We start from the raw sequence: 22,324 nt of genomic DNA, 5'->3' as shown, positions 1-22,324 counted from the left end.
TGAATATTGATTGCAATACTTCGGGAAGTCCCAATTTTGAGTTGTGTGCCTGCAGTTTCGTACAATGTTTTGCTGCAACCTCTGCCGGGCGCCACCAGCGTCTATTTTGACACATTCATGCCATGTCACCCTCCATGCGTATGGTGAGGTCGCAGACAGTCAAAACCCGACTGGTGTGTTCGGAGCTGTTCAGACTGAGACACATCCTGTCCAAATCTGATATGAAACTACCTTTCGAATTTGGCTTTAACCTGTCTTTGCAAAAAAAATAAAAACATTTTCATTATAAAACCTAATAAAAGAGAATACTTTTATAGTGTAATTAACTCAACTTTATTCCTTTAGCACTTCCGTAACAACTGCAGTTGTAATAAATAAATGTAGCTGTAATTAAGAGTAGTCGCAAAATAATAATAATAATTATCTCTTATTATTATTATAATTAATCTCACTAATTAACCTGCAATACCACACAACCTGTCGTACATTTGCGGTGATGTGTGCCTTGAAGGGGCGTGGCCTACTGACATTAGGTCCTGTCTTCAGGAAGGCTGGTCCGTTACCATATGGAATAGTTCAGTTTTAGCTCCTTTTCCTTGGTCCTTGCAAGTCCTTTCATTTTGTAGTTGTGTGGCTGTTTAATAAATGTCTGAAACTGCTGTGGCGACTGTAGAACTTTGTTTTTTCACTTCACGTGAGCGACACCCTATCTGATGCTTGCTCACACTTTCTACCTTAAAAATCATAAAATAGGATCACGATATAGCAGAGAAACACCGTAGTGACAATAGAAATATGGCAAAGCAACAACTTACAACATTTGAAAACGCAAACACCTTCGAACGTAATTTGTTTGTATGTGGGGTCGTGTCTTTACTCACTTTCATCGTATGTGTTTAGACTTTGGAGCACGTGGGACTTGAAACCAGTGAGAGAGATCACCTTTCCCAAGTCCTGCAAGCCCATCATCAGGTAGCGTGTTACGCAGCCTTGCGCTTCATAGAAATCTCCCCAAAGATTTGCCGTGACAAGCAACTTGTTTCTGTGTGCCTCAGCCTAACATATTCTTGTGACGGCCACCACCTGTACACAGCCAATAGCGAGGGCACTGTCATGGCCTGGTGTCGGCGGGACCAGCAGCGCATGAAGCTGCCCATGTTCTACTCCTTCTTAAGCAGCTACGCCGCAGGCTGAGTCTGCGTGTGCACCCGCGCGCAGTTGAGAGATGGTTACTGCCTTGCAGGTGTATCCTCACTTCCACCTCAGCAAGAGAAGCTGCTTCTCACTCCTCCTCCCCCCATGGAGAGAAACAAATGACAGCCGCCACACCCTGCTGGACTTTTCAGTTGAGCGCCCCCCCCCACCCCCCCCCCCCCCCACACACACATACACATTTCCAAGGAGGGGGGGGTCGTCTTGGCTGCAATAGACACTTTATTTTTCGCATCATCCGTTATTTTCCTTGTCTGCTGTTCATTTTTCCCTGTTAAAGCTGCTAGCATGGCTAAAAAGCCAATTATTGTCTCCAGGCTTGCGACTTGTCTCAATGAACAAGAAAGGACGGGCCACCGTGTTACTACTGCATGCCACAATGACGCTTGACTGTGCAGAGGTGACACGCTCCTTGAAATTGACCTTTTTATTTGTTGTGGAATGTTGATATCGCTTTTATTTATTGGAAATTGTCTGCAGGCCAGCGTACTACATGCAACCTCTAACGACGCCTTTAACATCTTTCCCTCCCGAATCTGAGCCTTTTTTTTTTTAAACCTTCACATAGGAGTGAATTGTCATCTCCATCCCGATCCTCCTACCTGCTCTCGAACAGGTGACCAAATGTCTCCCTCCTTTCATGCAGCTATATTATTTGACATTCCCTCACTACTTTGCTGCACTTTTACTTTGTCCATCATTGTGGTCGAAATAGCAGTCACGGCACTTTCTGCTTGCCCAACCATTGTTTGACTTCATGTCAAGCCAATCATCTGTTTCATCTGCAGAGAGCAATATCAAATTACATGCAATAGGTCCTCATTTTTATTATTGTAACTTTTGACTTTCGAGCCTGCTGCGACGATGTCTTGCTTTTCACTCTTCTATACATGAAAGGGAATATTTGTTGATGAAGTCTTTTCTCCTTGTAATGTTACTCTGAATGTGTTTCCTCCTTATTTGTGCCACCACTGCATTGGACCACCCTTTGTTTACTTTCTCCTTGAATGTACATTTATTTCCATGATGAAAAGTTTTACGAGAATGTGTGACAGGAAAGCTGGATGGATGATCTAATAGAACTTTTTTTTTGTGTGCGCTGAGACAGACAAAGTATTTTTCTCTCGATAAACTTGAGCTATGCATAAATGAAGTTGCCTGGATGGTGTTGGATGTCATTGACCTCACTGGCCTGATTGTGCAGTTTCGACTGTGTTTGAAAGGTCATGTTTTATTTTGTATGTCTATGTGCGAAGAAACCAAGTAATGAGCGTGTGTGTGTGTGTGTGTGTGTGTATATTATATATATATATATATATATAATTATTTTTAAGAGTTATTACACCACCTTGTCCTAGGTCTTACTTTCTTGGTGCATCTTGGGGTGTCAGGCTCAATTGCTTAAGGGCCTGACATTTAAAAGGCAGTCAAAGTTGCTGGTGAAGCAGGATCAACATTTTTTGAGCAGTCGAGTACAGCCAATGCTTTAGTAGTGTAGTGGTACATAACTCTGCCTATCATGAAGAGGGTGTAGGTTTGATCTTTTGACGAGATTCTTTTTTTGCGAGTTTGTTTGTTTATTGAACATAAAACATATACAGTAATAATTTGACATTTCTGTCAAATTATTAGGTAGATAAATTATAAGGTAGATAAAAAAGTAAAGAAAGAAATCAGTCTTCATTCTCAACTCAACTGTATTGATAGAGCACTTTAAAACCGCCAGTGCTGTATACAAAGTGCTGTACATGGAGCAAATATCATTTATACAATATATAAGAGAACTTGTGGAATATTCAAAATCCATGTGTTCCAGTAATAGGGCTGAGTGAAAACCCAGGAACACTAACTAAAGGGATCATCTGGCAAAAAAGTAACATTTTTCCACTTGAAAACTGTGCATTATTTGAACAGGAAAATTATATTTTCAGGGGGGAAACAAATCCACACACATAAATAATAGCACTCATTAAGATGTGCTAAATATATTCAGAAACCCGCATGATTTGGTAGTGAATTTTTGTGCTCAAATCATTTTTATATACAAACCTGCCAATATTCAGCCCAATCAAGTGTTCGTTTAAGTTTGAATCATCTCTCATCATAGTCATTTTAATATCAAATTTTAGGAAGTCATGGTGCAATCCGATTAATACGCAGGACACTGCTTCAAGAAATGTATTTTACATCTAAGTTTCTGGGGACGCAAATGGCAACGATTCGGTAGAATGCAACATATACAGTCATTGTTAATTACTGTAGGGAAGTCATTGTACTTGGTTGCTTCCACCCCCTGGAGACAATTGTATTGGCTGCATGTTTGAGGTTGACATTTAAAATGTGTGTACATTTCCCGTTGTTCCCATGAGGAGGGGGCAGAGACAGAGACCTAATATCAAATCTCAAGTAAAGGAGAACAAATTGGGGAAGCCTGCAGCTGCTTTTCATGTCTAGTGCTGCGACGAGGATCCATCGTTGGTGCGTTCAGGGTCAGCGTCCACTGTGGGAGAACGCGCACTCCTTAGCTCCTGCCTCACACGGCACCGTGAGTCTCGTCGTCGTCACACGGTGGTGTCCCCCCTTTCGCTAGCATCTCTCCGCGCCCCAGCCGCGGTACTCCTCATTTTTTCCTTTCCTCCTTCTTCGCACGACTCGCGTCACGCAGCGGATCTGCCGAGGCCACGTAGCCGCGTTCCTTCGGCGGGATCCACCGCGACGAGGCTGGACAGGTTCCTTCTAGCTTTTGACATTTGACAGATCCTCTTTGTGTGTGAGGGAGTGTGACTGCGTGTGCGCGTGTGCCTGTGTGAGTGGTGTGTGCGTGTGCTTTGGGTGGAGTCAACCCGGAATTCTCCAATTTGGAAAAAAACACGATCAGGTAAGCCTCTACATTACTGATATTGAGGCAGCATGTCCATTTTTCTCTTGCTGTTTTCTCTCCAGACAGGCCTGCCCCTCGAGTCTATCGAAATGACGCTCATGTTTGCGGTGTTCCGTTTTGAAAGAAACGACACGGTTATCGTTAATGGGGAAGGGGGGAGGAAGAAGGGGAGCCTCAGTGGGGAAAGGCCCAGAACAGAGAGCTTTGGCATTGCTTTAGGGGTGAAAAATAAAAAAATAAATCAAAGCACCATTTTGAATCTCCGGCTGCGATCATCATGACCACAATATTAACATATGAATGTATTAAACAGCACCGCTTCCATGATTATAAAAGTATTTGTGATCAGGTGTCATTTCCTGGGGATGGTGTTGCCCCACGACGTCATGATTTGGGGTGGGGTGGTAAGGAGTGTGGTGGTGGTGGTGGGGCGGGGGTGGGTGTCTGTAAAAGGAGCAAGACAATGCAATAATTTAATACTTTCTCAAACAGAACTACACATGGAGTGGCCAGAAAATGTCTACAAACGACTGTTAAAATGCAAAGTATTATAATAAAAAAAGAAAATAAATGTAAGCTAAGGTAAATAATTTCACAACTTTTTCCCAGTTTTAATGGCACCTGACAAATCACATTCAAATTCATGTTGCATGGGGTCATCACACCTGTCTCTGTTTTGGAGTGCCTCTCATTATCTCCAAATTAAATTAAAGCTGTTCTAGTATGGGCGGCCCGGTAGCCCAGTGGTTAGCACGTCGGCTTCACAGTGCAGAGGTACCGGGTTCGATCCCAGCTCCGGCCTCCCTGTGTGGAGTTTGCATGTTCTCCCCGGGCCTGCGTGGGCTTTCTCCGGGTGCTCCGGTTTCCTCCCACATTCCAAAAACATGCGTGGCAGGCTGATTGAGGACTCTAAATTGTCCCTAGGTGTGAGTGTGAGTGCGAATGGTTGTTCGTTTCTGTGTGCCCTGCGATTGGCTGGCAACCGATTCAGGGTGTCCCCCGCCTACTGCCCGAAGACAGCTGGGTTAGGCTCCAGCACCCCCCGCGACCCTAGTGAGGATCAAGCGGCTTGGAAGATGAATGAATGAATGAATGAATGTTCTAGTATGCTTTTCCTGCCATTTTTTTCCCACAGAACCAGCGAAGGCGCACAAACATTTCAATGTTCAAAGGTATCAGTCAGGAAATTGATGCAAAATATTTTTCAAGGCATTAACTTTACCATGAGGTGGCACGGTCGTCGACTGGTGAGCACGTCCAAAGACGGCACTTACTTGGCTCCATCCATAGCACTGCCAATCCCATAGACCATCCATCCATCCATCCATCCATCATCTACCGCTTATCCGGGGCCGGGTCGCGGGGGCAACAGCTTTAGCAGGGAAGCCCAGACTTCCCTCTCCCTAGCTACTTCTTCCAGCTCTCCCCGGGGGATCCCGAGGCGTTCCCAGGCCAGCTGGGTGACGTAGTCTCTCCAGCGTGTCCTGGGTCTTCCTCGGGGTCTCCTCCCGGTGGGACATGCCCGGAACACCTCACCAGGGAGGCGCTCAGGAGGCATCCGAATCAGATGCCCAAGCCACCTCATCTGGCTCCTCTCGATGTGGAGGAGAAGCGGCTCGACTCTGAGCCCCTCCCGGATGACCGAGCTCCTCACCTTATCTCTAAGGGAGAGCCCGGACACCCTGCGGAGAAAACTCATTTCGGCCGCTTGTATCCGGGATCTCGTTCTTTCGGTCACGACCCATAGCTCGTGGCCATAGATGAGGGTTGGGACGTAGATCGACCGGTAAATTGAGAGCTTCGCCCTTTGGCTCAGCTCCTTCTTCACCACGACAGACCGATACAACGTCCGCATCACAGCAGATGCTGCACCGATCCGCCTGTCGATCTCTCGCTCCCTCCTGCCCTCACTCGTGAACAAGACCCCAAGATACTTAAACTCCTCCACTTGGGGCAAGATCTCCCCCCCGACCCGGAGGGGGCACTCCACCCTTTTCCGACTGAGGACCATGGTTTCAGATTTGGAGGTGCTGATTTTCATCCCAACCGCTTCACACTCGGCTGCGAAACGCTCCAGTGAGAGTTGTAGAGCCCCGTTTGAAGGAGCCAACAGCACCACATCATCTGCAAAAAGCAGGGATGTAATACTGAGGCCCCCAAAACGGACTCCCTCAACGCTTCGGATGCGCCTAGAAATTCTGTCCATAAAGGTTATGAACAGAATCGGCGACAAAGGGCAGCCTTGGCGGAGTCCTACCCCCACTGGAAACGATTCCGACTTACTGCCGGCAATGCGAACCAAACTCTGACATCGGTGGTATATTGACCGAACAGCCCGTATCAGGGGGTTCGGTACCCCATACCCACGAAGCACCCCCCACAGAACTCCCCGAGGGACACGGTCAAACGCCTTCTCCAAGTCCACAAAACACATGTAGACTGGTTGGGCGAATTCCCACATACCCTCAAGGACCCTGCTAAGGGTGTAGAGCTGGTCCACTGTTCCACGGCCGGGACGAAAACCACACTGCTCCTCCTCAATCTGAGGCTCGACTTCCTGACGGACCCTCCTCTCCAGCACCCCTGAATAGACCTTACCAGGGAGGCTGAGGAGTGTGATCCCTCTGTAGTTGGAACACACCCTCCGGTCCCCCTTTTTAAAAAGAGGGACTACCACCCCGGTCTGCCAATCCAGAGGCACTCTCCCTGTTGACCACGCGATGTTGCAGAGGCGTGTCAACCAGGACAGCCCCACAACATCCAGAGCCTTGAGGAACTCCGGGCGGATCTCATCCACCCCTGGGGCCTTGCCACCGAGGAGCTTTTTAACCACATCGGTGACTTCAACCACAGAGATAGGAGAGCCCACCTCAGAGTCCTCGGGCTCTGCTTCCTCCAAGGAAGGCGTGTTGGTGGAGTTGAGGAGGTCTTCGAAGTACTCTGCCCACCGGTTCACAACGTCCCGAGTCGAAGTCAGCAGCGCCCCATCCCCACTGTACACAGTGTTAGTGGTGCACTGCTTCCCCCTCCTGAGACGTCGGAGGGTGGACCAGAATTTCCTCGAAGCCGTCCGGAAGTCGGCTTCCATGGCCTCACCGAACTCTTCCCACGCTCGGGTTTTTGCCTCGGCGACCACCGAAGCCGCGGTCCGCTTGGCCAGTCGATACCTGTCAGCTGCCTCTGGGGTCCCACAGGCCATAAAGGCTCGATAGGACTCCTTCTTCAGCTTGACGGCATCCCTTACTGCTGGTGTCCACCAGCGAGTACGGGGATTGCCGCCACGACAGGCACCAACCACCTTACGGCCACAACTCAGATTGGCCGCCTCAACAATAGAGGCACGGAACATGGTCCACTCGGGCTCAATGTCCCCCGCCTCCCCCGGAACATGGGAAAAGCTCTGTCGAAGGTGGGAGTTGAAACTCCTTCTGACAGGGGATTCCGCCAGACGCTCCCAACAAACCCTCACGATACGTTTGGGTCTGCCAGGACGGACTGGCATCTTCCCCCACCATCGGAGCCTACTCACCACCAGGTGGTGATCAGTTGACAGCTCCGCCCCTCTCTTCACCCGAGTGTCCAGAACATGCGGCCGCAAATCCGATGATACAACTACAAAGTCGATCATCGAACTGCGGCCTAGGGTGTCCTGGTGCCAAGTGCACATATGGACACCCTTATGTTTGAACAAGGTGTTCGTTATGGACAATCCGTGGCGAGCACAGAAGTCCAATAACAAAACACCACTCGAGTTCTGATCGGGGGGGCCGTTCCTCCCAATCACGCCCCTCCAAGTCTCACTGTCATTGCCCACGTGAGCATTGAAGTCCCCCAGCAGAACAAGGGAGTCCCCAGCAGGAGTACTCTCCAGCACACCCTCCAAGGACTCCAAAAAGGGTGGGTATGCTGAGCTGCTGTTTGGTGCATATGCACAAACAACAGTCAGTACCCGTCCACCCACCCGAAGGCGGAGGGAGGCAACCCTCTCGTCTACCGGTGTGAACCCCAATGTACAGGCACTGAGCCGGGGGGCAATGAGTATGCCCACACCTGCTCTGCGCCTCTCACCGTGAGCAACTCCAGAGTGGAAGAGAGTCCAACCCCTCTCGAGAGAACTGGTACCAGAACCCAAGCTGTGTGTGGAGGCAAGTCCGACTATATCCAGTCGGAAATTCTCTGCCTCACACACCAGCTCGGGCTCCTTCCCTGCCAGAGAGGTGACATTCCATGTCCCAAGAGCTAGCTTCTGCAGCCGAGGATCGGACCGCCAGGGTCCCCGTCTTTGGCTGCCGCCCAGCTCACATAGCACCCGACCCCTTTGGCCCCTCTCATGGGTGGTGAGCCCATGTGAAGGGGGACCCACGTTGCCTCTTCGGGCTGTGCCCGGCCGGGCCCCATGGGTGTAGGCCCGGCCACCAGGCGCTTGCCAACGAGCCCCACCTCCAGGCCTGGCTCCAGAGTGGGGCCCCGGTGACCCGCGTCCGGGCAAGGGAAACCTTGGTCCATATATTGTAGTCATCATAAGGGTCTATGAGCCATGCTTTGTCTGGCCCCTCACCTAGAACCTGTTTGCCATGGGTGACCCTGCCAGGGGCATAAAGCCCCAGACAACTTAGCTCCTAGGATCATCGGGACACGCAAACCCCTCCACCACGGTAAGGTGACGGCTCACGGAGGGGTAATCCCATAGACAACATTCATATTACATATACAAAGACGGCTCCTTGAGTATGTCGACGCCGCAGCCGTATTGGATGTGGCAAAGTGAAGCTAAGTGTGATTATGCTTCCTCCTTGGAGGAAAGCATGCGCGAATCCAGAACATTTGAAAAAAGAGGCAAAAATATTGTATCAATACATCAACAATTCTGATAAAGAAGAATTCCTGTCACTGTGCTGTCCAGTGTAAAACCATGAACATTTGACTGCGTAGCAAGGCATAGAAGTTACATCAATGGTTCTGACGCTGTTGGGGCAGCCTGTGCTGATTGTAGAAAAGTCTGCTGCTTTGTAGCCTGCTGGGCCACAACAGTATTTAGCGCTTCGGTGTTAAGTGGCCCACTGCTGTATCTATGCAGTGACAACATGAACTGGTGGTCATAGATAGGTTCAGCACTGTTCTGCTGAGGTGATATAAAAGAGTTCGCTGGTTTAGATGCCGTGTTTAATCCTAGTTTGATGCAACTATTGTGAGCCAAAGCAGACATGGGCGCCGCCATTTTATCTAGTCCATCGCACTACTTTCAGTCTCACACCTATCACTGCTGCTGTTAGATTTGTGATGGGATGAGAACGATGGGGGTCGTTTTTTTTTTTTTTAAATTGATTCAGGAGATTGTGGCTGTGTCCAAATTCACAGACTGCATCCACTTTGCTGGCTGCCTGATGTCACATTGGGCGCAACTTGACCGTCCGTAGTTTTCCAAATTATAGAAACACAATTCGCAGGCTAGGTGCCTCGATTCAATGCCTCGGTACAAATGGACTGTCTGCCCATGCCTCAAACATAATTTTTTTTTGTAAAGTGCTAATTGTTGCACTCACCCAATCCTCTGTGTTTTGGAGGGGTGACACAATGAAAGATAGCATCGCCAACAACAGCACAGCAAGCATCTCCCAAGCCAGGAAAGCCGTGGAGCAGCTCAAGATGGAGGCCTGCATGGATAGAATAAAGGTATGTCACTTAAAGTGTGTTTGACTGTTTTTGTGTGCTTCATGAATGTAGCGAAACTGTTGATTGGCTTGAATAGTGGTCGTGATTTTGGATAGCCAAACTTTGCTGAATGTAGCCTAGGCTACCACAGCCTTTCAAAAATTGTGTGACAATTATTTGTTTCAGCGGGAGCACATTTTCAATTATTTTGGAGTAAAAAAAAAAAAGTTAATATTTTGTTTGTAACCTATTTCCAAAAGCGGACTGTAATTGACACACGTTCTACATTCTGCCCCACTGTGGGGTATTTTTTTAAATAATCACCAACCCCCAAATTACGGCCTAATGGTAAGAAGAGCTGTATGGAGTTTTGTTGAATGTGCACCTTCGCGTAAACTGCCAGCGTTAGCTTAAATTACACAGACTCTATTGGCCACTCAACTTGTTGATGTAGAAAGTGTTGAAGGGGTTATTTGAGTTTGGTGATGTGCCCACTTGAACGCACCACATACAAGGATCGGCATGCTGGTTAAGTGTAATTTGTGGCCTGGTGATGAAGTCCTGCATCCATGAGTGAAAATTCAAATGCTGTTTTTGTCGGGAGCTATTGTGCGCGGCACAGTTCAGTCTCTATTTTAGACTCGGGGCTCAGCATGCACTGTGCGTACTCGTCATGGTAACGAAATAGGTCCTCGGCATTATGTATGTGTGGCGGAGTTTGTAATGGGTAGTCTGTTTCTAAATGAAAACGTGTTTCAGATATATGTAAGACACCTGAGAACAGTTTTGAATTGTAAAAAAAAAAAAAAAAAAAGTACGGAATATGTCTCCTTTAAGACAACGATAACGATTGATGTTTGAGCCCTTGGTGCTCTTAATCATCCCAGAGACAAATCCTTTTCAAATGCTTATGATAATCATGGCCATAAAGAAAAAAAAATCCTGTGGTATTGTTTTTAATTTTGTGGAGTGTGATGGAGAGACTTTAAAGTTTGCGTCATGAAGTCGTTGATTATGCCCGCCGCGTGCTCTGAGAAAGATTTCCCCACAGTGAAAGAGAGTTTGCTCACATCAGCATGGCAGACAAGGCTGGAAGACCGCCACCTAGCTCCATCGCTGCTCGTCGTTCTTGATCCATGCTCAGCGCTACTAAAGCTGCTTGCCAGCAAGAAAATCCTCCTTGCATAAAAATATCCTGTTCACGTCTCTTATCCAGCGGATCATAAAACTTGGAAAAAACATGTTGCTGTATTTATTCAGTTTTGAGTTTTACTCAACATTCAACGTTAAAAGATGCTATTCTAATTTTCATTCATTATCATGTGACCTGTGAGTAGTAGTGGGAAGTACCGGTAATGGATTACAATACTTTGTGACTGTACCTCAATATATTGTTATGGTATCTGTATATTACCTGATCATTTATTGTTCTGACCACTGACCATTCGTACTTGTGTACTTAGTATAGATCATGGTCTTTACTTTTTCTCACTGATGTGGTGGAGTACAATCCGTATTTCTACTTTTACCAGACTTTGTACTCAATCACAATGGCGAGACAAGTTGTTGACATGTCGTCGTAATTGACGCGAGTTCCTGATGATTTAACGCAACTTTAACGAACTCAACAACTCACTTCGACTTGGTTTTCTAAGTAGATGTCTGGTGGGATACACTGTTATCGTCCACAACCCGTGGCAGTGGCTGGGCATCTTGCAAGGCTCACTCGACACATTTAAGCCCCCCTGTTGGAACAAAACATTCTTTGTGATATAAGACCAGTGATTCGTAGTGTTGTACGTTTGCTTCCCTGGTATGTGAAAGAGGCACTGCCTAAGTACATTTTAGCTTGATATAACTTTCACTACATTTGAATTTCATCTCTGAGAACTCTGGTTTTAAACCTTTTAAATAATGTGCTACATCAGTGACTCAAACTTTTCACACAAAGTATCACCTACCACAATAATGAACAAAATTAAAATACAGTAGCATAGTTGGCCTAAGTGTTCATCAAAAATTAGACCATGTTTGATTCCTACAAAGCACAGGTGTCAAAGTTAAGGCCCGGGGGCCAGATCTGGCCCACCTCGTCATTTTATGTGGCCCGCAAAAGCAGCTCAAACAAGTCAACTTCCATGATCCTTTCTAAAATTTCTACCGAAATGTTTCATTCTCATATGTAAGAAATAAGAGATATGTTCTGGCCATTTTCTTGTTATCAAACCCCTCATGATAGTAACGTAAACAATAATTGATTCAACAGTTATTCTTGACTTCTTAATATGGTTTCAGTCATAATGGCCCTCGAAGTGAAATGGTATCCAAAATGTGGCCGGCGCCAAAAATGAGGTTGACACCTCTGCTCTAACGTATATTTAATTGTTTTTAAAATTAAATGTAAGTGGCTGAGGAGCTTCTCTGCTTAAGCTGCTCCCCATGCGACCCAGCTTCAGATAAATAGAAGAGAATAAATAATCCATTCATTTTCAGCAGCACTTATTTCTACTTATTTGCAGGTGAGCGAGACCTGATCAAGTGCATAAATGGAAAGAAAAACTGTGCCTTAATACTGATTCAATTAAAATGTGTTATGCATAAGTTGGAATAATATTGTACCACAACTGTTTGAAAACAAATGGTTTGAATTAAATGTTTCAAACTTAAAAGTTACATACAACCAAACTTGTAATTAGGCAGTGATTCTTCTGGGTACCCGTAGAGGGAGCCCATGTACCTCTCAAATCACTGTGTAAGTATAATTTTTCTTTTTGTACATTGAATTTCCGTATAAAGGTCCAAGCTGTACATAATGTTACAGTGACATCACAAAAATATAGTATATTTATTTTTATTTTTTTTACAAATAGTTTTTTAATGAACACTTATGCCTACTATGCTACTGTATTTTAACGTTGGTCGCGATGGCATACTGTACTTGGAAAGCAAAGTTGTTGTTGTTGTTTTTTTTGAACGTGGTACTTGCTGTTAAACATTTGAGAACCACAGAGACAAACACAAATGATGCATTTGTATACAGTAGAATACAAGCGCAGGTCAAGTCACAAGTGTTCTCATTCCCTGAGGTTTCTAATGGTAGGAAAATAAACGACACAATTTCTGACGATGGGCTATTTTCAGTTGCATCGTATCTCCACTTTGTATTTTTGTCATCTAATAGCTTGTGAAGTGGAGGGCATACGTGAATAAAGAGCAGAGGCAGAGCAGCAAGCATTGTTGGCGATGTCTGCTGGTTTCTTTCGATTTAATTAAGCGACGTGACGAACTAGCGTGCGTTTCGGTGACAAGAGCGGGCGCCTCATTGAGGGACCTTCTCGTTAATCGCTCAATCAGCCAAAGGAACGTGAACTGTGTTAATTAGAAGGACACTTCCTGCATCGCGGGGCCGCAGTGTAATTACCAGCCAGTCTGGACCTTAAACACACACACACTCACACACACTCTTTCTCAGCAAAAAAAATAACCTTCCTAAATTTGCACTATAATTCACTTTGACTATCAAAGTAATTCTGCACTTTATTTACAGCGCAATGAAAATCTATAACATTCCCTCCTTATAGAGGCAGGATACTACCATGATAGGTCATCTTGGGCAGTGTTTCCTAACCGTTACTGAGCCAAGGCACATTTTTTACTGCCAGTTGCAGGGCACATATAGGAAGAAAAAAACGTTCTCACTCACATTCTCAACTCTGAGCTATTTAGAGGATTCAGTAACATCCATGTTGTTTGGATTATGGCAGGAAGCCGGAGTGGAGTAAACCAACACAAGCACAGGAAGAATTTATACAGTCTTAAATCGGGATTTAAACTCAGATCCTCCAAACTGTGAGGAAGATGTTCTCACCACTCATTTGTTGTGTTTGCACACGTCTGTTAAAAGTCAGAGAGAAACAAAAACATACAGTATGCATAACCTATGTTCCCCAATATTATAATGCACAACTTTATTCTCGTCAAATTATGTCTTTTTGGAATGCTCAGCCTATATTCTCAGATGTAACAGATTAAAAAAAAACATCTCACCATTCAAGGTAACATTTATTTGCAAATTCTAAACATGTTTTTCTTGTCATTCATTCATTCATTCATTCATTCATTCATTCATTCATTCATTCATCTTCCGAGCCGCTTGATCCTCACTAGGGTCGCGGGGGGTGCTGGAGCCTATCCCAGGTGTCTTCGGGCAGTAGGCGGGGAACACCCTGAATCGGTTGCCAGCCAATCGCAGGGCACACAGAAACGAACAACCATTCGCACTCAGACTTACACCTAGGGACAATTTAGAGTGTTCAATCAGCCTGCCACGCATGTTTTTGGAATGTGGGAGGAAACCGGAGCACCCGGAGAAAACCCACACAGGCCCGGGGAGAACATGCAAACTCCACACAGGGAGGCCGGAGCTGGAATCGAACCCTGTACCTCTGCACTGTGAAGCCGACGTGCTAACCACTGGACTACCGGGCCGCCATATAACTCATAAAAACATGACTTTTCATGCAAAGTTATTCCTGCATTCTCATGTATGCACTTGTTTCTTTGACTTAAGCATTGAAACTTTATTCTTGAAGAACTGTGAATTTAGTCATATTACAACTTGAAACTCATGACTTTTCATCTAATATTGCTTCTTCATGTATTGTTGCGGATTTCCTCTCATAATGTTGTAACTTAATTTACCATATTTTCTGCATTATAAAGTGCTTCGGATTATAAGGCGGGTCTTCAGTAAATGGCCTATTTTTTTAAAAAAGTATTTTCATATATAGTGTGCATTGCGCGGCCCGGTAGTCCAGTGGTTAGCACGTCGGCTTCACAGTGCGGAGGTACCGGGTTCGATTCCAGCTCCGGCCTCCCTGTGTGGAGTTTGCATGTTCTCCCCGGGCCTGCGTGGGTTTTCTCCGGGTGCTCCGGTTTCCTCCCACATTCCAGAAACATGCGTGGCAGGCTGATTGAACACTCCAAATTGTCCCTAGGTGTGAGTGTGAGTGCGAATGGTTGTTCGTTTCTGTGTGCCCTGCGATTGGCTGGTGTTAAGGAATTATTCCGCTAGAAGTAGTAGTAGAACATTGTTGAATTTCATCTTGGTATGAGAACTATTGACACTAGTCTCTCTCCTGAACATCTGCTGAAGTAGTTAAAAAGGATGTACTTTGAAGTTTAGAGCCCATCTCCCTTTGGTTAATTAACAGCCCCCCGAGGGTTTTTATTGCCTCCACTTCCTCATAAAAGTCCCTGAAGGCTCTCAAGTGCCCTCAAAGAGGAACCCTAATCTCAAGATCTGTGACCAGCAGCAGTGGTCTATACTTTGTCATCATATCAAAATCGAACTTTGCTTGATCTTCCTTATTTCTGCTTTTTACTTGGTTATGGTGTTGTTCCTTCCTGTTGGTTGTGTTTGTTCAGACACTGAAAGAAACAATGTACAAATGCGGTTGAAGGTATTTCCTGCTCAATGTTATTACAATCAACTTTAGTGCCCTCGGCCCCCACCACTTCGGGGGCCCCCCCCTCCGCGGGACATGTTTTAGAGGAGCTGTTATCTCCGGTATCTTTGTTCCTGCCATCGCACCAAATGGGGGGTAGTGGTGGTCTGGTCTCACCTCACCGCTCCTGGCTTCCTCCGGCCACACCGGGTCAGATGACATGTTACTTTCTTTGTTTCGGGATTTGCATGAGAGGCGTACCTCCCCGCCCCTCATTATCATATTGTCTCTATATAATCTCATGAATGTGTTTCTTCGGGGCTTCCTGATGAAATCTGAGACTCACAGGAGCCCGAATCGATTCGTGTTGCGTTGCGATAAACTGAAGAAAAGACTACGTGGTGTTGGGTCTTCTTCCACCTTATAGAGAGATAAAAGAATCTGTAACCAAGGAAGGGCCAAGAGCAAATTGACAGCCCCCATTCCTCAACACTGGCAACCGATTCAGGGTGTCCCCCGCCTACTGCCCGGAGACGGCTGGGATAGGCTCCAGCACCCCCCGCGACCCTAGTGAGGATTAAGCGGCTCGGAAGATGAATGAATGAATGAATGAGTGTGCATTGCATTATACGGTGCATAGAATGAACCGATACGCGACAATAGTGGCTGCGGTTGCGCTATGCATCCACTAGATAGTGCTATGCTACAGAAATACAATACAATGCAGCTTTATTTATACTGAGCCTTCACAACCGCAAGAGCTGCAAAAAAGCCTTTAGAATTGGTCACAAACACGGACATGAAACATATAAATACACATGCATTACAAAACAATAAATGAAAAACAAAATTTATGAAAACAATTGATTCAACAAAAAGGCACACAAACCCCATGAAAAGGTTAAATATCCTTGGAAGTTTTGCTTGTCTCCTTCCTTCGTTTAGTCTGTAGTGAACTATGCTTTTGATATTATATTTGTTTCAGAATGGCTGCGGAGAGCTCACAAAGTAGTTGTCTGTTTGAATATGTGTTGGCGAATGCACATGTCAATTAGTGTTGGAGAGGATTGTAGGATACAATTGATTCCTGCTAATAATCCCCACTAGATATCATAGGACCAACCTGAACACATAATAAAGATTAGCAGCAACATGATGTTATCAGCACCCTGGCCAAGTTGTGATTGTAAAGGTGAAAAATTGTTGTTTTTAAGTCCATACGATATTACAATGGCATATAGCCCACGCTGCCCTATTATCCTGAATAGGGCAGTAAGGTTGTAAACACTCTGATTAGTTGACATTTAATAGCTGTATTGATCTTCCTCTCTGCTGTGTCTCAAAGAAGGGGAAAAAAAATCCCAGTCGGGCTCACAGTTTGTGCAAATTGTTTTGGAAAGTTGTGACTTGTCACGTCCAGCAAAGAAAATGTCACCTGTTCTATGCAGTAGGGAACCGAGGGTGTGTTGCGATGACATATCGACTTCTCATCTCGCTCTGAGTCAGTGCAAAAGTCAGAGGAGCTCGAGAGCAGAGGTAGCGTTTCAGCCGCATAAATAAGAGCAAAGATGAATTGACAAGACGGGAGCGGGAAAATGGATTTAATGGTGCTGCTTTCAGTGTGTTATTCTGTATTACAGACTATTAATTCCTAGATGAGGTATTGGACAAAGAGTGGCAGTTTTCACATGCGTCCAGGAGAAGCCACAACATTAAGTATGCATGCATTATTTAAAGCAGTGATTGCCAACCACTGTGCACCACAAATAATGCATCTTGGTTCATCTGTCTATGCCAGCAACATGTAGTGAGATGCAAAATAATTAAATGCTCTTCCACTAGCTGGAAGAGGGTACATAAGTACGGTAATCAGTTTTTTCGGGCTAACAATTAAGCAGATTCAAATGGTGTTGTAGAAGACTGCAAATGCTGTGGGAAAAAATCGTTCAGTCCGTTGGAAATATGTGGTTTATTTATTTGTATAGCGTCTCAATAACTTCAGCGCTTTAAAAAAATGCAGGCGAAGGGCCCTATTTTTATTCTCAGCAAGTCTACCACAAAGTGCAGTCTAACTGAGCGGATGGATAGAGTTTTCCTTCGTCTGAAATTTTGCTCGACTTTGCACAAGTAGTCTTTGGCATAACGTGGCGTTTGCGCCCTTGTTCACCATTGTTGGATGGAACGTAGCCAGTCCGAGCAGCATCCTTCATTGGGATCAAAAGCAGAGTAGTTTCAGCGCATGTAGTGTTTGACATTGCAGAAGCAAAAATTGATACGCAGGAGTCCGTGCATGACTTTGGCACATGAACTGCAAGATTTCCCCTTGCGGATGATTCGTCAGCCAAGTGTGTGACATGGGTCTTTGGAGACCAGACCGACTTGCACTTGCACGACTGCGGGTTGATGAGTGACCACTCCTCCCTGACAGGGGTGCTATTCAAATATTTTGAAGATCATAATGATTATAATTTCTTCAATGAATTGATCTCTACAGTGATTCCGAGGGGCATATTAAATCACAATAGTGAGGGAAAAGAATTGCAATTATATAATTTTTCAAAATCTTTCAGCCCTAGAGTCCATCCACTTTTTGTGCCATTTTTGTTTGATGATGAGACTTGATATTTTTGTATCAAATATTCTGACTTTTACAACTATAATAATGCTCAGTTTTGAATGACGCTGTATGAGTTGTATTAATTTAGCAGTGTGATTTTTTTTTAATGTGTTGCCGTTTGTGTTGGTGTCGAACTGCACTGCACTGTAATGAGAGGGTCAAAATATTAGAGACAGGTGTCACCTATTTAGTATTACGTAGTGAGAAATTTATTTATCACATTGCTTTCTTTAATAAACAATTTCATTGGCTATCATTCGATGTGAACAAAGACAATTTCCCAGTTGGTGCTGTCCCTCCTCCTCAAACATTAAATAGAAACAGCATCATCTTGTGTGATGGTAAAAATAGTGGGGTGGTAATAATCTGTATAGAAGCGCACGCACAGAGCGCTCATGTGGTTTGCATGAGTTGCATGGAGCCCATCAGACAGGACATTAGATGTGTGTGTCCTCCATGTGGATGTCGGCGCCTTCCTCATCTCGCTGATGCAGCTGCTCCTCTTTGCCGACCCCCTCCAGAACGTGCCACTCAGATCGGCAGTGCAAACCTGCATGTGCGTCCACTCTCTGCATGCTGCCGCTTTCTAATGTTGAGTCACTTTTCCATGGGGATGCAATGCAACGCCTCAGGGCCAGACGTGTATTTTGATCCAAATAACGCACCAAAGAACCTGTGGTTAGACTTTACAAGTCCCTTGCCGCACTTATTTATAATTGATTTATTTCGTCGTTTATTTATTTGTCATCTTTGATGTCATTTCCTCTGGCGTTCAAGATAATTTGGGTTAAAAATGTCCATGTTGCCATTTTCAAGCTATTTTCGTCCTTAACGCCTGGCATGTAAGACAGTTGAATTTCTGATGAATATTTCATATGTAAATGAGCTTTCCTCTGACTGGCGGTTGCCAATATGTCAGCGTCTTGTGGCTGCCATGTCGCGGCATTGGTGAAATCATGGCCGGCCACGGTGCACTCAAGCGGCCATGGCAAAAGGAAAATTTTGCCGCTAGCCCCGAGCTGCCACTTTTACCTCCACGGCGACGCCTGGCCAGAACACCCCCTGCCCTCACATTCAATCGATGTTTACCACACAGACTATGAAAAAGAACGACAACAGTATGCCATCCGCTGTCATCTGTGACTGCGTAAAAATATCTCCATATTTCGAAGAAACAGCATAAGAAGGTGCAAAATCCGGGGAATAAAAACAGCCACTCAACCATAATTAATAGAGGTATAAAAAAAAGGGGGGGGGGGGTTGAACAGTATGCTTGTGTAAACCATGCATCAAATCGAATCGTTCCACTTTGAAATATATTGCCGTTGTTTTTGTGTTTTACCGGGCCACCATAATATAAATCAGTCTTACTTACCATAATCCATGTTGGTCACATTGTTTAAAAGACAGCTTTTGCATCTCTATGCACTTGACCTGTCAGTCAGCCATATTTTATGACAGATGCACGTCAAGTGTGTCCCATGGCGGGAGGTTTGTGGGTATATCAGCCTAGGCATCGGAGAAGTTGTACCCAACATGCTCCTATCTCTTTTAATAGAAGGCTACGGATGTTGTATATAATATTTCTTTAATTTTTTTACCCAGGGTCAAAACACATCAAAAATCAGACAACAGAGATGAATGAAACAACTTCACCATTAATATTTTTCACACTCATCTAAAACTGGCTATAACATACCGTTATTTCACTTGTTTAATCTTGGGTTTGTGAGTAGTGGGCCAGCTGCCACTGGTCAAAGGCAACAGAACTGGTTTGAACTCGAAACCATGCTTTTCAAATTGTAAACATCAAGTTGCACTACAGATAAATGCCACGGTGGTTTCACATTTTTTCAGTGTTCGTTCTTATCTTCGTGTGCGCTATCAACAGGTGTCCAAAGCCGCCGCAGACCTATTGGCTTACTGCGACGCCCACATACGTGAGGACCCTCTCATTGTGCCCGTGCCGGCCTCCGAGAACCCATTCCGGGAGAAGAAATTCTTCTGCGCCATCCTCTGATGACCCGCATGCCAAGCGCCGTGGGCTACGGGCGCGGCGTCGCCTGCCTTCTTTGTCTTCACCACACCTGAAGCGACTTGCCACGGGCGTCCATTCCGGTTTAGCCGGGTGGACCCTGGTGTCGGTCGGCTCCGTCCTGGCGGCTGAGGGGATTCTACAGGGGGGGCAGTCTTGTTCAATAGGTTTGTTATTGCTTTGTTATTAGAGAACAGCCTTGCTCAGTGCTTTCACGCGGTGAGAGTTTTTTCTTTGTTTGTTTGTTTTTTTAAAGATCCTTTTCTTTAGCTGCGCTCGATCCGAAATTCCCTCAGGAAACAAAAGTGTGCCCAGTCAACATCTTTTCACCTTCCATCGTCTTGAAACGTCAGTGCCTTTCAGCGTGCGAGCTTCAAAGTATCTGCTGCAGCATGCACTGAAAGCAAGTAAAACATGACACCTGGCTCATTTCACTAATGAATTGTTAGCCGAGAGCCCCGAACAGCCATCTAGTGCATAGTGTGCAGAGTAAAGTGTTTTGGTGAGATGCAAGCGAGCAGGCAAGCAAGCTAATCTGTTTGTTCAAGCGACACAACTTGATCACTGTGCAAGTCTTTTAGTCCAAATGAAGTAATAAACCTTCCCCACCACGCCCTGATGTGTTTTACCTTTGCTTTTTTTCCTTCCATTGATGCTTCAATCCGTCTTTCATCACATCGTGCGGCTTCCAATTGGAATACTTTCCAGTTGCGGGTTGCGGGATGTCAAGTGTTTCCTGGGCACGTTTCCTGGCTCTTTGTTTGACCGTTTCAGAGTGAACAGCCAGGCCTTTGACATTAAAGCCAAAACGGAGGCCTGCATGTTCCTTTGCTCCCCTATTGACCGCCGACTCTGCTTATGAGCGGCCGTTGGTCTTTTTCCGGTGTACAGTAACGTTTCGGTGCCAATCCTTGTGAGAGCAGTGTTATCGTCACACTGCGCACTTTCTTCTTGTTTGTTTGGTTGATTTGGAAGAAAAAGCACACCGTCTCCTTTACATGGTATATACAGTAAATAGCATTTACAAATTTTTATGATGAATTGTCAATGATTCTTTATTATTATTGTTATTATCAGTCGTATTATTGAATATTTGTTGCACAGCACTGACTGCTACATGATGTGTTGTGTGCTACTAAGCTTGTATGATATCTACAGTTGTTCATTATTTACAAAACATGCAGTTATTCTTAATATGTGAGTATTTTTAAAATAGATAACACAAAGGGTGTTAAATCTGTGAAATGTGAGGTACTTTCCTCTTGGTACTTGAAGAGTCGTCGTATTACTGATCCAATTTACAGGAATGATGAAACCATCAAATCCGCTGTTTTCAGGAGAATCATTTCTAGATTATTATTATTTATCTATGAAATCCTGAGACTAGTCTTGGGGCGTCTTCACTGACCTGAGGATTGTGCCAAATTTTCGACAATAAACGCAATGGCGAAGGATGAATTTTGCATGGTTTTAGCCAAACTAGAGAGAACTGTTATGATGTGAAAGATTGCCTCTCTGCTGACTTTCCAGGAGGCTGCTCTGCAAATGTAATCACACCTGAGGTCCGATATGTTGACAATGTGCAGCTGTATTCTTAAATGGTATTCTTGTTTTTGTAAAAAGACAAAAAACGCATTTAATTCGGAAGCTTTGTAAATCCTTTGATGGATGAATTAATTAAAGACGTATATCAAATGGGACTCATGCATTTCTTTAATGGCCACAAGTGGGCCACTCCATTGATTACAGAAAGACTAATTCCATACATAAGACTTTTTTCATATTCCTGGATTTGCATGTCTAACCCTAATAAGGATAACAAGTTAAAACCCTCTCAGGGCAGGGGATGCAGATTTGTAACAACCAAGTACCTTTACTTTACCTGTCACAAGAACTTATTTTGAGCCTGAGAGGGCTAAAAATGGATGACCTTTTCATGTGATTGATTCTGGGCCTGGGGAGGCAATCTTAGTATAAAATGAAATTAGAATTTAAGATTGTGTCAATACGTCAATCAAGCTCCCTGCATCTTATTTGCACACAGCAAAAGGATGATAACTTGTTTAAAAAAAACAGTCTTGTGGATGAAACTTTTCCCCCAAAGAATTTATAGCTTGCTGATGTCAGCGATAACGTCCTGATTTGTTTCCACTATTTATGTCATTCTCGTGGCATGTGGATTTATTATCTCGGAAGTCACAAGTGTTTTATCAAGCGGTGAACCAAGAGCTGCTGTTCATTGTGACAGCGCAGATTCATTCAACCATGGGACCGCCCATGTTGAACGCACGCTATTGCTCAAGCTTCCATTTATTCGTTTTTTTGAAAATATAGGAAATATTTACATTCATCTTCTACAGTCCGGCTGCTGCCTCCTTAAACATTTTTAGTGCTGAAAAAGGTTAACCGTCTGAAGATAATAGAATAACATGGTCACCTTGTGATTATGAAATGTAAGCTTAGAGCAGTGAGAGACTCCT

At 44.9% G+C, this 22,324-nt stretch overlaps 2 protein-coding genes across 8 annotated transcripts in view; both read left to right on the top strand.

The window, feature by feature from the left end:
* The window catches only part of lyst (lysosomal trafficking regulator), a 51,748-nt gene extending 49,383 nt beyond the window's left edge, over positions 1-2,365 (top strand). For all 7 annotated transcript variants that reach the window (XM_052081319.1, XM_052081318.1, XM_052081316.1 and 4 more), the window contains 2 exons: positions 901-972; positions 1,056-2,365. In XM_052081319.1, the coding sequence (XP_051937279.1) occupies positions 901-972; positions 1,056-1,194 (211 nt within the window). In that variant the 3' untranslated portion in view covers positions 1,195-2,365. The remainder of the gene's footprint in view (positions 1-900; positions 973-1,055) is intronic.
* Positions 2,366-3,596: 1,231 nt separating this feature from the next.
* LOC127609880 (guanine nucleotide-binding protein G(I)/G(S)/G(O) subunit gamma-4) lies at positions 3,597-21,544 on the top strand. The gene is made up of 3 exons (XM_052079437.1): positions 3,597-4,090; positions 9,658-9,766; positions 19,701-21,544. Exons 2-3 carry the CDS (start codon positions 9,668-9,670, stop codon positions 19,827-19,829), a joined length of 228 nt encoding a protein of 75 aa, XP_051935397.1. The 5' UTR covers positions 3,597-4,090; positions 9,658-9,667; the 3' UTR covers positions 19,830-21,544.
* The last annotated feature ends 780 nt before the right edge of the window (positions 21,545-22,324 follow it).

The sequence above is a fragment of the Hippocampus zosterae genome, chromosome 11 (genome assembly GCF_025434085.1).
Source record: "Hippocampus zosterae strain Florida chromosome 11, ASM2543408v3, whole genome shotgun sequence".
NCBI lineage: Eukaryota > Metazoa > Chordata > Actinopteri > Syngnathiformes > Syngnathidae > Hippocampus > Hippocampus zosterae.
Note: the sequence above shows the minus strand (reverse complement) of the source record. Positions and strands in the feature narration are given on the sequence as shown.

Excerpts from the sequence above, each read along its gene's own strand:
- LOC127609880 (XM_052079437.1), top strand. The coding sequence starts at position 9,668 with ATGAAAGATAGCATCGCCAACAACAGCACAGCAAGCATCTCCCAAGCC. Across the intron at positions 9,767-19,700 it reads CCTGCATGGATAGAATAAAG|GTGTCCAAAGCCGCCGCAGA; the intron begins GTATGTCACTTA and ends CGCTATCAACAG.